This window comes from Setaria italica, chromosome I (assembly GCF_000263155.2).
Source record: "Setaria italica strain Yugu1 chromosome I, Setaria_italica_v2.0, whole genome shotgun sequence".
In the NCBI taxonomy this organism is placed as follows: Eukaryota; Viridiplantae; Streptophyta; class Magnoliopsida; order Poales; family Poaceae; genus Setaria; species Setaria italica.
This window is the reverse complement of record NC_028450.1, coordinates 8,007,896-8,022,312: the sequence shown is the minus strand read 5'-3', so window position 1 is coordinate 8,022,312 and position 14,417 is coordinate 8,007,896. Positions and strand designations below refer to the sequence as shown.

The following is a 14,417-nucleotide window of genomic DNA, read 5'->3' as shown; positions in this document are numbered from 1 at the left end:
CTCGTAAAAGTGGAGACGAATAAGCCCTATTTGTTGATTTTTCTGCCAGACATTCCCAAAGTAGAGAATTAAGATAGCAAGCAGGTCCTGTAAGTATACTCAAATGGAACATTCATGTTAGACATACTAATCAGTAGAACATCATAAATCTGCCTCAGCGTTTTCCGAAAGGATGCTGATTATGTTATATGGATTTCAAGCAACCCAGCTGCAGTTCAATACAAATGCTCTTCACAAAAATACTTTATCTTCAGATCTGCCTACCCTCCGTCTTTAGTTCAGATTTTGCCTAACCCTCTGTCTGAAGTCTCTGGCGCGCGACAGCTCTAGGTAAGTTTCATCCTCTTGCCTACATTGTTTCAACCGAGAAAGCTACACATATTATATTTATATATATCCAAAACATAACCTAATCTGAGGAGCATTTGACCTCCCAGATATAAAAGCCTAGACGTCTACTGCAATCTGCACAACTCTTCCAGGCGATAATCTTGTTGATGGCTGAACACTAATGACTTTTTGCAGCCATAGTTCTCATCTGCCCATTTATGAATGAATTCATAATTATGAAAGCCAATTCAGCAACCAACACAGAAATGGAAACAAATACTGCAAGGGAACAATGTGCACGTACTTGTGATGATCAGGTCATTCGAATTGGTCATAGAAGCCGATGGAAGGGTTACCAGGGTTCTGGTCACAGCGAGGCCTCCAGGCGTTCCCACCATCTGAGCTGCTGCAAGCCTGGTTGGAGAGGACATTGTTCCCCAAGTCACCATCTAAGCTCATCTGCTGCACTTCTTGAGGGGATAGGATCCTGATGCACTTCACACAGTTCACAAACTCCCTGTATAATACATATTAGATTTTTATTGCGATGATAACCAATAAAATCCTTCTTTGGTCATTCATAATCAGTGCATTTACACACCCTAAAAGCTCCAGCGTATGCTTATCCATAAAAAAGAAGCCACGGGCACATTGCTGTTCACATTTGTACTTTTTTTTATTGCTATATTAGTAGCCTCCACTGATTGTAACCCACATTCCTAGGCACTTTTACAATATTTATTCTCTTGACAAATTTTTGATAGTGAATACAACATTTGACTTAAGCAAATGTAGAAATGTAAACTTACTCCCATGGGTCATCACCAAGAAGTAGGATGTCATCCTCATGATCCTTGTAGACTAGCTTCCAGCCTATTCTCTGTCGGTCCTCAAGTTGGCCCTCAATACCAAACATGCGGGCCAAAGCATGCTTCAATTCTTCATATCCAGCGTACCGGCCAATGTCAATGGACCGGCCAACAGCTCCACGTTTGTAGACCTACAAGATTTATGTTAGGGTCACATTCAAGAGAGTGAATGGCTATAGCAAACAAAGCACATGCTCAAGAGTTTATTGCTCCAGAGGATGCATGATCATAGGAGGTCCCAATTCCCAAGAGCCCTGTCCTTGAGAAGCTTTTAAAGCTATATGTGGCCATCTCATCAACCATACATACAAGCATGCATTATATCTCAGTTCAATCACAACTTTGAAACTGCTTCACAGCTAGAAGACTGCTCAATTATTAACACCACATCATATACTAGCACAACTAAAATCATAACAACTGCATTCTTTTCTTTACAGATAAACGCATTTATATTATGTATGCTTTAATACTACTTGGAATATAATGAAATTTTCACCGCGCTGTCCTTAAACTTTGTTACATGTGAATTTTTGAAACATTTGGGAGGACCTACTTCACATATATTGTCATTTCTACTCCAACATATCACATTTTATTTGACGTGCAGCAGTGATCAGAAGTGTAATCCCTTCTTCCATTAAAGCCCCGCAATTTACTATTCAGTAATTAGTAAATACACCAACAAAAATATACTACTTGCATGTTACTCTTGCTGGGTCGAGAATGTAAAGGAGTGCAAACCTTAGTGAATGTCCGCATTCTCTGTGGTGGAGGTGCAGGGGGCCAAGAATTTCTGTTTAACAAGGCACCATCGTTGATTGCAGAATCGATAGAATTAAAGGCTATATCAGACTGACCGAATGACTGTGAAACCATGGAGGTTGAGATCTCTTGCTGAGCATCCTTTTGTATTCGGTAATTATTCTCAACATCAGTTGACATATGAGTCTGACACTTCACAGGATTAAGTGCACTTACCAACAAGCCTTCTGTTTCCATAGGAAAGCCCAATGGACCATCATTACTGATCCCAAAGAAGGCATTGTTAGTCGGATCCACATCTTGAATTTCCACATCTGGAAGTGCATCTTTGAACATTTGCTGCTGATTGAAGTTAGAAGTGGGGAAGCCTTGATGCAGAAGTCCATCCGTTTGGGTAGGCCATAATGAAGTTGCTGATGAAGCTGTTTCCAGGTTGTCTGTTGATGGTACAATGTTCAAAAGATTGTCAGGACCAGTCCCACAGGTGGGTGACTTTGAGGTGATCACATTCTCCTTCACATTATGGTTCAACAATTCCTTGGCCATCACTGGAGCTGCTGTTACAGCTTCAACAGATGTTGGAATTGACATCAGGGCAGATGACTGAGGCACCTTTTCCGTGTTGACCTTGCAATGATCATTCCTACCAATGTTTGGGTGTGCCAAATGATTTCCATTAGCTGTAGAAGGTGATGTTGAGCAAGAAGGAAGTTCTTCAGTTAGCACAGATTGTGCAGCACCCGGAATCATCAGTGAGCTTCCAGCTTTTGAGACGACATTGGTTGGTGTGATCGATGGAAAGGCAACATCTGACATATCTGCAAGTGCCACTTGTTTCTGTGAAAGCTTCTGCTGTTGCTCCGGCTTCATTGGTGGTGGCGATGGTGATGCTTGCAGTGAAACTTTGCTATCTTGCTGAGGCATGATCCGCTGCTGCGCAAGTGAACGAGAACCCGACAGCTGCTGCATGTCCAAAAGTAACTTCTGCTGTTCCTGTATTAGTGGTAATCTTGAGAGTGTAACCGCTGGCTGTGATATGAGTGCCTGCTGCTGTAGTTTCTGCAATAGCTGCAACTGAAGTTCCTGGTCAGATAATTGAGTCTGCTGACCAGCCAGATTCACGAGCTGACCAGGCAATTTATTTAGCTGTTGATTATGTTGCTGCTGCCGCTGCAGTTGCTGAAGTAAAAGCTGCTGATGTTGCTGTAGTTGCAAATTCTGGTCCTGCTGTTGCTGGGAAAGAAGCAGCTGTTGGTCACTGGTCCCTTGCTCGTTCTTAGTTGGAGACAGATGTTGCTGCTGTTGCTGCTGCATCTGATTCTGGATAATTACCTGGGCCTGGGCAAGACTGGCTTGAGCCTGGCTTAAAGGAATTGCTTGGTTACTGGCCTGCTGTTGCCTCTGCTGGTTGCCAGCTTCTTGCTTCTGTTCTTGATTGGTAATAACATCGAGTTGATTAAACGATAGCACTCCCTTGGACAGCTCATTGATAGGTTGCATTTGCTGAGGGAGCTTGGAAGCATTAAGCTGTGCACTGTTTTGTTGCAGAAGATGGTTCTGCACATATAACTGCCTTGCAAGCTCAGTGGCGCCAAGGTTTTGCATGGCAGGGTTACTTAGAGATCGCAGGTACTCGGACTGTATGCCTGTATTAGCTAATGTGGAGTTCTGCTGTCTGTTCATGTTCATCCATTGAACCAAGCTCAGACCAGGCATTGTGGTGTTCTGGGTCTGAGCGTCCTTTATGCATATCTCCTCACCAAGCCAAGGCATTGCCCTCTTGAAAAGGTTTTCCATCTCTGATGACTCGTCATCTGTTAATTTAAATATAAAAGTGAACCATGTAAACTACGAAAAGTGATTACAATAGTGATATGCTGTTTGCATTGCCAATCTAATACTGAAAATGAATCTTAAGGATTCTTTACCTAATTGCCTAGGGCGCTTTACACCAAAGAAAGGCTGAGGGCATATGAAGAAAGGAGCAGCAATTGGTTCAATCTCCCACATTGAAACTCTGTTCCTCCTTTCACCAGCTGCAGACTCATCCCAGCCAACCTACCAATTAACATTAAATCTGTGAATCGGATAGAAACATAAAAGGAAGAATACAAACCAAGACTGCCATCAATGATGTGGCTCAGCAATCCAACCTGTAAGTTGCGCCACTGGGAGTTTTTCCATCGAACAGGATCTAGATCACTTATCCCAGTTATTGTACCCATGTACCTGAAAACATTAAATAATTTAATTAGTAATATACAATAGGCAACAAAAACATGGATATCATTCTTTGTGTTGAACAAAGAAATATGAATTGAATGCTTGTATTGCCAAGTAGAGCTATTAATTTAAGATAAAAAGAGCTGCTGTACCTTCTCATCCCTAATTCCTCAGTCTCGAACATCATCCGAAATCGCATTCCTAAAGATATCTGGTTACTATACAGTGCCTTCTGGTATTTGGCAAATGGGATGACAAATTCAGTAGGGCTAGCCCTGAAAGTCCATATTTCAGATAAATCAGTTTGGTAGCTACTCACTTACATAAAAAGGCTATTTAGAGCTATCATGGTCGGAAATAACAGTGTAGAAACTTTATTCACCTTGGGTTGTAAAATATGGTAAATGGGCTATTGTTGGCTGCAGCATGGGCCGCTGCAGCAAGCACTCCTATGTGCATACTGTCACTTGAAAGTACTGAAGAAGATATATTAGTGGGTTGTCGGCTAGCCCGCCTGATTCCAAGTAGAAGTTGCTGCCTTTCATCCCTAAATCATCATAAGGCAAAATGTAAGATGACATTTACACTCCACAGGACAAGCTTTTGCAAAAGGGAAAGAATCCCGAAACTTACCTAACAAAAATGACAGAATCACCAGCAAATAGTCTCTTGCCACCCACAAAAAGGCTCCAGCCAGTAGTTAGTAAATGTCTTTTGGGCTGGCCTGATTATATCCAAGTACAAAATGATTAAGAGTAAAGGACATCTAATGATCAGTAGTTAACGTTGCATTTACAGTCTGAGGGCATCTAATGTTATCAACAGTAACAGTCTTTTTGCAGATCGCTCAGAACATAAAGGACCATATGCAAGGTCTTCAAACTTGCATGAAACTCCTTGTTTCAGGGGGAAATACTAGCATAAAAACTGGAACGGTCCTACTTGTACTGTCATTTTGTAGCACAAAAAGTGCTACATTTTCCCCACCTCGAAATATATGGCGAAATGTCCACACAGTGTCATGTATGTCTCTGGCCTGCAGTTCTTGAGCCGGAGGCTGCATGTTGAAGTCCTATAGAACAGACCAGGATAGTAAAAATATTACAACAGCACTATGAAGTTGATAAAAGAGCAAGTATTTTGCTGCAGCAATGCTAGATATTCGATGCCTACATACCAGTGGAGGTAATATCTTCTCAGCAGCACGGCGAGGCACAGAGAAACCTCCATGTGTACTTGTATCACTTGCAGTAAGTGTCTTACAGAAGAACTCCATCTGTGGCCTTGCATGTTTTAGTGCAAGCTCAGATAGCTGTAAGGCCTCTTTTCCATACTAAACCAAAGTCAAAGCCATGGATTTAGGGCATTGGAACAAATGAAGGACTTTTGGGGGAAACCACAAATTCTAGATGCTCACTGTGTTCACTGGCTGAAGAGTCATCTGCGCATACACCTCATCAGTGTCTGGATCGGCCTGAGAATGAAAGCGATATGGCTTTTGAACTTGGTGATTGCAAGCTATATGTCAAAAAGAATAAGCAAGGAACTGTGTAGATTACATGCAAAGTAACACTATGAAGAAGACATATCAACTTCGAGGGAAGATTTGGATAGCTTGGCACATGCGCATCAATATCCTTTTGCATAGAAGCTGCAACCTGAATCAGAAAGATACTAAGTTCAAACATATACACTCTTTTCCGAAGAAAGCAAAGAGTATTCATATTGAATCAAATTCAAGGTAAGTTCTTTTTCTTAATCTCAATTTCTCAAGCAATAAAAAAATAGCAGCCAGATGAACCAAGCAGCAAGTAGGTGGACCAATATTCAGTAATTCTTTCGGTTGATATACCACTACTTTCTGTCCGTATGTTCATTATCACGTTACAATCAGTACAGCACATGAGCAAATATTTATCTTTGAGGCTGTTAATCGAACTGTAGTGTGAAGACTCATCAGTATATTGTTTTCAATAAAGGATCATTTCATGAAATGATTAAGAAAGTACACCCATTCAAACATGCTTCCCCTTTTGCAAACCCTTTCTGCAGTTTGACTAAAAAATGAAGTGAAAAGTAGTCTGCGGATTAAAAGGAGCACCGCATGAGTAAACTTTTTCTTAGATAAACCCTTTGTAAGTACCCTGATCTCTATCATCATGTGCATCGCAACCAAATGCCATAAAAATAAGAAAGGTTTTATTTCCTATACTTTTCTTTTGAAACATGAAAACGAATTTATTTTCCCATCTTTCTAAAAATATAGGCCTCCCCATACTAGTTTTTGGATTTAGAATCGATTCACTTTGTTTTTTGGATTTAGAATCGATTCACTTTGTTTTGTAACTAGAGCACTATATACAGAAAATGTTGAAACATGTTATTCCAATGCCAAATCTTAAGCAGATGCAACGGAAATTACTATCCCGGGACCAAAAATGCAAGCAACCCACATGTCCAGAAGATGCTTCGTGTACACCAAACTCCTTACAAGGAAATAGTACACAGCACACCAAAAACCAACAGAAGAAAGAAGCAAGCAGGCGCCCAATAGTTCCAATTCCAACCACTTCGGCAATGAGCCTAATAGCAGGTTCTTGCACTGCAGGATATTAGCAACTACGGAAATCTTCACACGTGTAGAGAACAATGGGAATCCTCTTGTTCCAAAAGGATACAGATGAAGAATTTTCACCAAAAATCTGGTTGCAAAGCAGATTATGGGAAACCTACTAATTCAGTTAACTTAGCAACAATTAGTAGGTTCCACACTAAATAAAAAATGGTTTCTTATTACTGCACCAATAGCGACCTTATGTCCCTCTAACACTAGCAAAACATTTTAGCGATAAACCTCAACATGAAGCAATTGCAACCAAAGAACTCCCGGAAAAACAGAAACTTTCACCTGAAAACGCCGGAATAAAAATTACAGATTGTAGGTATAAAAAACCATGAGAACCAGAGAACACGGACAAGAAATCAATAAAGCAATTGGAAAATTTTGATCAGAGAATCCCATAGGATATCCCGAAGCATCACCACATATTACAACTACAGAGCATCCCGTTACAAGGAGAAGAAGCTCTGACCTGCTCGCTGTGGCCCTGCGGGAAGTAGACGACGAGGCTGCCCACCGGCGGCAGCGACACGAGCGGGCCCGCGCAGGCGTACCACAGGTCCGCGTTGATCGCCGGCGCCTTCCGCTCCCCTGCGCAAACCACCGCCGCCGCGGCCGGCGTCAGCAACAGAACACCGAAAAAGGAGGCACCTTTCTGAACTCCGGCAGAACACGCGCTCAAAGTCGAACTACCAATTTCTCCGGCGCTCCGCCTGTCGCCGCCGGCGACGCGCGCGGCAAGAGGAAGGTAAAAGAGGTACCTTCGGGTGGCGCCCCGCCGGCGGAGGCGGCCGCGGCCGCGGGAGCGACACCAGAGCTCGCCGGGGACTGCTTCATGGTCTCGCGAGGCCACGCGGGAGCTTCACTGCTCGTCAAGCATGGAGCAAGCAGAGGCGCCGCGCCGCGTCGCTGCCAGCCAGATGGCGGCGCCGCCGGCGGGCCTGGTCGTTCTTGGCAGAAACCTACTGGTACTTACTGGCTCGGGCGGCGGCGCTAGGTGCGCGGCGTGGCGGCGCCTCCCCGACAACGCGGGCAGCAGCACACGAAGACCAAGGGCCGTCCCCCAGAGAGAGAGAGAGAGAGGGAGAGAGGGAGAGGGAGCCGAGGCTGAGCTGCCTGGGCTGGTTGGTGCGTTGCCTCGGGAGTTAAAACGAAACGCTCCTTGTTTCTCTCTTTTGCCTCGTCTTCTTGCGAGAGGAGAGAGAAAGGGTGGAAGAGCCTGCCTCAGCCTGCAGCTCTCATCAGCTCAGGCCCAGCTGCGTCTCTGACTTTTGTATCTCTGAAATGAGATGCTCCAATACAAATATTTTCCTCGAGTTAAAAACATTTTCTTTCCATTTTCCTCTGATCATCGAGTAAATCCGTGTAGGATGGTAGGCTTCTCCAAGTCAAATTTCTTTTGTGTTTGAATATTGATATTTATAGAAAGTTACTATAATCTTAAATAAGATAGTTCTCATAAATAAAAGTAGTTCTCATAAACAAATCTAATAATACTAATCTTGTGTTGTCAATTTATATAGAATTTAAATGTAGATGGTCGATTCAAATAGGTTTGACTTACAACAAACTTAGTTTAACTTAAATATACTTCTATCCCTTAAAAAAACTTATATACTTTTAATAGGAGGACGTAGAAAACTTAGTTTCATTGGACATGGCCAATAATAAACCGTGTTACTGTGCCAACGACAGCGAGTTTACAAGTGCGGAAAGATATTGACAGCCCCATGTGCTCAAGAGCAGGTGTTTGGGTTCGTTCAAAAAAAAAAGAACAGGGGTTTGGATAATACAAGCGTATAAATGATCAACTCGTAATTTACAGTTAATGTGTAAAAACAATTCAAAACCAATTTTTCCATCAATTTATTTTTCCTGTTATATGTCATCTCTTGTCATGACCCATCCATCTCCAAAAAAATCATTTTAACAATTTGGTCCAAGTAATGGTGCATCATCCAAAGACCAATAAAGAAATACTAGCACCAAAAGAGCATTGGGCAGGCATAGCATGTTTTTTTTTCTTTTGTTAGTTATCGTGCATATGAAAGTGGGGCCATTCATCACTTGCGCCTGGATGCCACGTGAATTCTTAGGAACACACGATATTTTTGCCTCTTCATTCTTTTTTACGAAACGAAACGGACAGAAAAAAAACTGCTGTTTATGTTAACAAGAGGGAATAAAGATAACAGATTGGCTAAAGTACAAAATAAAAGGAGAACGCTAAGCTACGAGGAAAAATCCACATGGAGGAACAAAACAGCAATACGCGTCATGCAAACGGTGTTTTATTTTTTTTCAGTGAGCATTCGTGACAGCATGAGCAAACGGTAACTACCGACCTTGACTCCATCATCGGCCGTCACTGACCACCGGAAATCACCCCAGCCGCCACTCGCCTGATGATTTGCAGCTATCCTTTCCTATTTTCGAAATGTCTTGAAGTGCTTTTGATCCCTGGAAAATTGCTCGTGACTTTGATCTACTATTTGCATGTCTATGGTTTAACTTTAATCTACTATGGGCCTGTTCGCTTCAGCTTATTCAGTTAGCTTATTAGCCACCAAACAGTGTTTTTCTCTCACAATAAATCAGTCATTTCATCTTTTCAGTCGGCTTATAAGCTGAAACGAACCGACCCTATATTTGCATGTCTATAGTTTTAACGCGGCAAAATATACTGGTTTGCCATTGTGGTGGGCACATGTTGCCAACAGCGAGCTCCCAAGAGATCCTCCTTCCAAGAAAGGCCATGCAAATTCAGATGAAAAAAAAATGAAGGTGCGATCCGCATCATATCATCATGCACACCCACCACTCACCCTTTTTTCGAGCCTTTTGTACTTTGTGACCTGTAGAACGAATTAGAAAGGCTGGTGATCGACTTGGCATGCGGATTAGCAGGAGCAGGCCGGGCGTATGATTGCGTGATTAGTTGGGGTGTTTAAGCTAAGGCGCGGCGATGGCAGAGGACATGTCCAGCTGCTTGAGCCTGTCGATACAGGGACAGCCCGCCGGCCCTCGCCAACCGCCCATCTCTGTGCTGGAGTCTGCATCACCAGTGCCCAACCTCTGTGCTCATCAGGAACACTAGAGGGCTGCGAGCACACGTGTCAAGCGATCGAGTCCCAACGAGCTTGTACAGAACAGAATGCATGCATGCAGTAGCAGAGACGTAGGAAGAGAGCTAGTACTATGGAGTACCATCCAAGATGACCAACATTTTATTTTGGTGCAAGTTTTAAAGATGTTTTGGTATACATGCTGCCTGATATTCTTGACTTGTGCCAAACTACGAAATGGCGTTTATTTGTGCTCCTAGAGAATCTAGGAAATACATCCGCTCGATGATGAGATGGTCACGGTAACATCATAAAATTTATTTTTTGAAACGAAAGCAGGAGAGCTGCCGAGTATATTAAAAAAGATAGAAGTCTAGACCGGGTAAAAAACAATTGAAAACAACACCATCACACCACTCAAATTTGACAAACAACGACTGGTTGGATTGGGACATCACCGTGCGTCGAACTCAAACTCAACTCAAAGAGACAACTCCAGTTGGTCGGATTGGGGCATTGACCTAGCCATACAAATATCATCACTCCACCGCAACTCTTCAACACCACCACGAGTAGCCTCAACACTTCCACAGCATCACCGGCTGCAACTCCAACAGAATACCATCCGGCGTCACCCGTACCACCACCAGCAACCACCTGCAACGAGACCACCACACTAGCACGCCACCAAAGAACAGCACCATTGCCCCACCACTTTTTTTTTCTTTTTTCCTTTTCTTCTTTTTTTGTTTTTTTTCTATAGAAGATACCTCACAGTCGACAGTAGTAGAATGCGCAATCATCCAAAGCGACGCCTCCAAGGAGAGATGCGACACTATTGACAACGCCGTCGCTCGACCAAATGATCAGGGTTTTCACCTAAGAAGAATGCGCCAATCATGCAAGGAGAAGGGCATAGTGATGGGCACGGGGAAAAGGGTAGATCGATCGATGCTTCCAAGGAAGTAACAGTGCCCGGAAGCGTCGCCGTCATCGGCCCGTAGAACGGGCTGGCTTTCACCCCTACGTCTAGTCCCGGTGCATGACCCCCGTTGCATCTCGTCCTTGCCGTGCCACGGAAGCCGTTGGCCCCTGTTGTCAGGCGCTAGTGATGTACGCGGGCGTCCCCGTTACCACCGATAGCACCACGCATACTCGAGCATCCCCTCATCATGCGCCAGCAAGGAACAATCACCGCTAGGCGCCGCCGCCACCAAGGCCGCGAGCCCCGGCGCCAAGCACCTGCCGCACTAGGTTGTGAGCCGCCGCCACCAAGGCCACGAGCCTTGGCGCCGAGCAACAGCCGCGCCAGGCTTTAAGCCGTCGCAAGCCAAGGCCGCAAGCAGCACCACCGGGCATGAACCGCCGATGTCGCGCGAAGGGCCTTGAGCCATCGTCGTCCAGGGCCGCGCCCCTGTGACCCGCCGTTGACACCCATGGCGCAAGCAGCGAAACGCCACCACCGGCGCTGAAGGCTGCAAGCAACAACCGCACATGGCCATGAATGCCATCGCCGGCGCCCATGGCCACGAGAACCGGACACCCGAGGGTCCCAAGCGCCGCTGCTGTCGCCCATGGCCGCGGGCAGCCCATCCTCGCGCTGCCGCCAGCGCCACCGTCCACGAGATCTCAATCTAGATCTAGAAGAAGAGACTAAGGGAGAGAAATTGAAGGGAGCGAGGAGGGAAAAAATGAAGGAAGGGAAGGAAAACGGGAAGAGGAGGGGGCGGCGGCGGCGGTCAGGACGCTATTGGCGGTGGGCGCTGATGGCTTGAGAATCGCCCTCGAGTCGCCTCGCGGGGAGATGACGCGGGTCCGTTTTGTTTTTTTTTTACCGGAACCATAAAGGTCATTTGAATGCACTCTTTTTTTTCTCTAGAGATAGAATGTACGTGCATGTCGTGCACCCATACCGATGGTATATGTGTACAGTACTAAAGTGTATAATCATCGCCATACATATATCATAGTCTGTTTTAAGGGCAACATGGCAAAAGTAATGTTTGTAGCGCGTGAGCTCGTGTGTTTGCGAACCGAGCAAAGACCAAAGTCTGACAGCAAGCCTCCAAATGAGCCGGGCCGGGCGGGCCGCTGAGCCCGCACCCTGTCCAGCCCGCTCGGGAGGGGGCACGAGCTGTACTTGAGCCTAGTGAGCTGAGACGTGCAGTGCAGGTGCAGCAGGGAAGGGGCAACATGGAATGATTGACGGGACGCGTGTGGCAGCCGCGGCCGCGCCCGACAGCATTTTCACCCCGCCGCCCTGCCGCCTCGCCGGGGGACACCACCCCCTGCGCGCCGGCTTTCTGTCTATACCCTAGGTCCCTAGCTCTGCCTACTACGGAGTAGCTAGCTCCTCAGTCCTACCCCTCTGCTCCAATCGATGGCGGCGGCTTCCGGCGACTCGCCTAGCCCCATGCTGGCCTGCTGCCCTGCTCCTGCTCGGCACGTCGTCAGGCCGCCGATCAGCCGCTGCAGCCGAAGCATGCGACGGCAGCCAGCCCAGAGACAGCGGCGGCGCAGCGCTGTGCCGCTGCCGTCGTCGTCCACTCGTCCTCGCCGCCGGCCCGTCGATCGCCGTCGTCCTCGGCTCCTCGCCGCGCGCGGGAACGGAATGGGAATGGAATGACAGCCTCCTGTCTCGAGAGCCGAGACGGCAGCAGCAGGCGCATGCATTCATTTGCCTGAACCGCCTGCCATCGTAGTCCTACGACGCCAGGTACAGTACGGTCACGACAGGCGGAGTAGTAGTTTATAGGCGCGGGGGAAGCCTCGGTGTCCGCGCCGGCGTGCCTGCTCGCTTCTGCTTGGCTTGCTCGTGCGCCTCGGGGGCCGCGCGCGCTGCTTCGGCAGCCGCGGCTCGGGGAAGAGAAAGAAAGCTGCCCCTACCTTTGCAAAGAGGAAAACAAAACAGCTCAGGGCTGCGAGCCTCCCGTGCCCTCAAACTCCCTCGACATTTTTCAGGGAAAAAGTCTAAATTACCCTCTTAGAAAGTCCAGATAACCTCTAAATTATATGTAAACTATGCTATTTGGTTCGACTTACCCCATAATACACTTTATCATTTTTTTCTCCCATCACAAGTTCAATTTTAATTTGAAACTTTAATGGACATCATAACCTATATAAAAAATATTTTCTCCCATCACAAGTTCAATTTTAATTTGAGACTTTAATGGACATCATAACCTATATTAAAACATATTTTATGAATTTTTCATCATTATGTTTATATAACTTTGTATCTCAAGGATAAATTTTATTATTAAATATCCTACTGTCAAAAATAATGATAAAAAATTTATGATATATTTTTATAACATGTCTTATGATGTCAACTACCATCTTGCAAAATTTGAATTTAAGATTCCACTTGTGCATGAAGAAAAAAAACAAATTATGTTAAGGGATAAATTGAACCAAATGATATAGTTTAGAGGTAAACTGAACCAATAAATATTTAGAGGTTATCTAAACTTTGGTTATACTTGAAGTGAGTAATTTGGATTTTTTCCTTCTTTTAATAAACAGTACTATTGTACATTTCCTCCATGAAATGTTGTTCAGCAAGCTAAAATGTTGTCAACAACCAACATGGCTTAGCTTAGTAGTTCCATTGATGTTTACTTTTTACGGCGACCAGTTCACGGGACAGTGTTTGGTTCGTTATAAGGTAACGTAAATATAAGATAGTGTTTGGTTCATTTTAAGGTAGCGTAAACGTAAAGGAATCAGATTATAGTGTATTTGGTGGCGGAATGGGTGATTACTTGGTTGCACTCTGGTAACATAATCAGATTATAGTGTGGGTGTTGTATCTGATTACAGTGGGAGAGGAGGGGTAACAAGCTTGTATAGGTATTGGATATGTAAGGGATTCGATTACAATATCAATTGATTACAAACCACCACAACCAAACGTCTATAACATGATTTGTTACCTTCAGTAATCAGATTACATTACATTTGAGCTAACCAAACACCACCTAAAGGGAATAAAGTGTATCTGGCGGCGGAATGGGTGATTAACTTATTACCCTATTTGTTTGGTTGCACTCTGGTAACATAATCGGATTACGGTATGTGTTGTGTCTGATTACGGTGGGGGAGGGGGGTAACAAGCTTGTATAGATATTATTTAGCTAAGGGATTCAATTACAGTATCAACTGATAACAAAACACCGCAACCAAACATATATAACGGGATTTGTTACCTTCACAGATAACGTTACATTTAAACCAACCAAACACCACCGCTAATGTTACGTGTACGGGCGATGCCTCTTGACGGCAAGGTGCGACAAAACAATACAGGTAGATAAGGATACGATGATTGATTGGTGAGGTCAACGGCCAAGTCGAACCACTGCAAAGCACAACTAGAGTATAGTAGAGTGGCAAACACACTAAGACCTGGTTTGGTTCCTCTTGCTTATTTTTAGCACCCGTCACATCAAATATTTAGATACTAATTACGAGTATTAAACGTAGACTATTTACAAAATATATTACATAAGTGGAGGCTAAACGGCGAGACGAATCTATTAA

General features: G+C 44.8%; 1 protein-coding gene across 1 annotated transcript; it reads right to left on the bottom strand.

Annotated features, from left to right (window-relative positions):
- Window positions 1-94: 94 nt before the first annotated feature.
- Window positions 95-8,042, bottom strand: LOC101785276 (auxin response factor 5). The gene is made up of 15 exons (XM_004951863.4): window positions 7,569-8,042; window positions 7,280-7,398; window positions 5,747-5,845; window positions 5,605-5,661; window positions 5,365-5,520; window positions 5,175-5,259; window positions 4,821-4,911; window positions 4,570-4,734; window positions 4,340-4,462; window positions 4,118-4,193; window positions 3,893-4,022; window positions 1,944-3,778; window positions 1,140-1,330; window positions 635-847; window positions 95-538 (listed from the first exon to the last, which is right to left on the bottom strand). Exons 1-14 carry the CDS (start codon window positions 7,642-7,644, stop codon window positions 649-651), a joined length of 3,402 nt encoding a protein of 1,133 aa, XP_004951920.1. The 5' UTR covers window positions 7,645-8,042; the 3' UTR covers window positions 95-538; window positions 635-648.
- Between the last annotated feature and the right edge of the window lie 6,375 nt (window positions 8,043-14,417).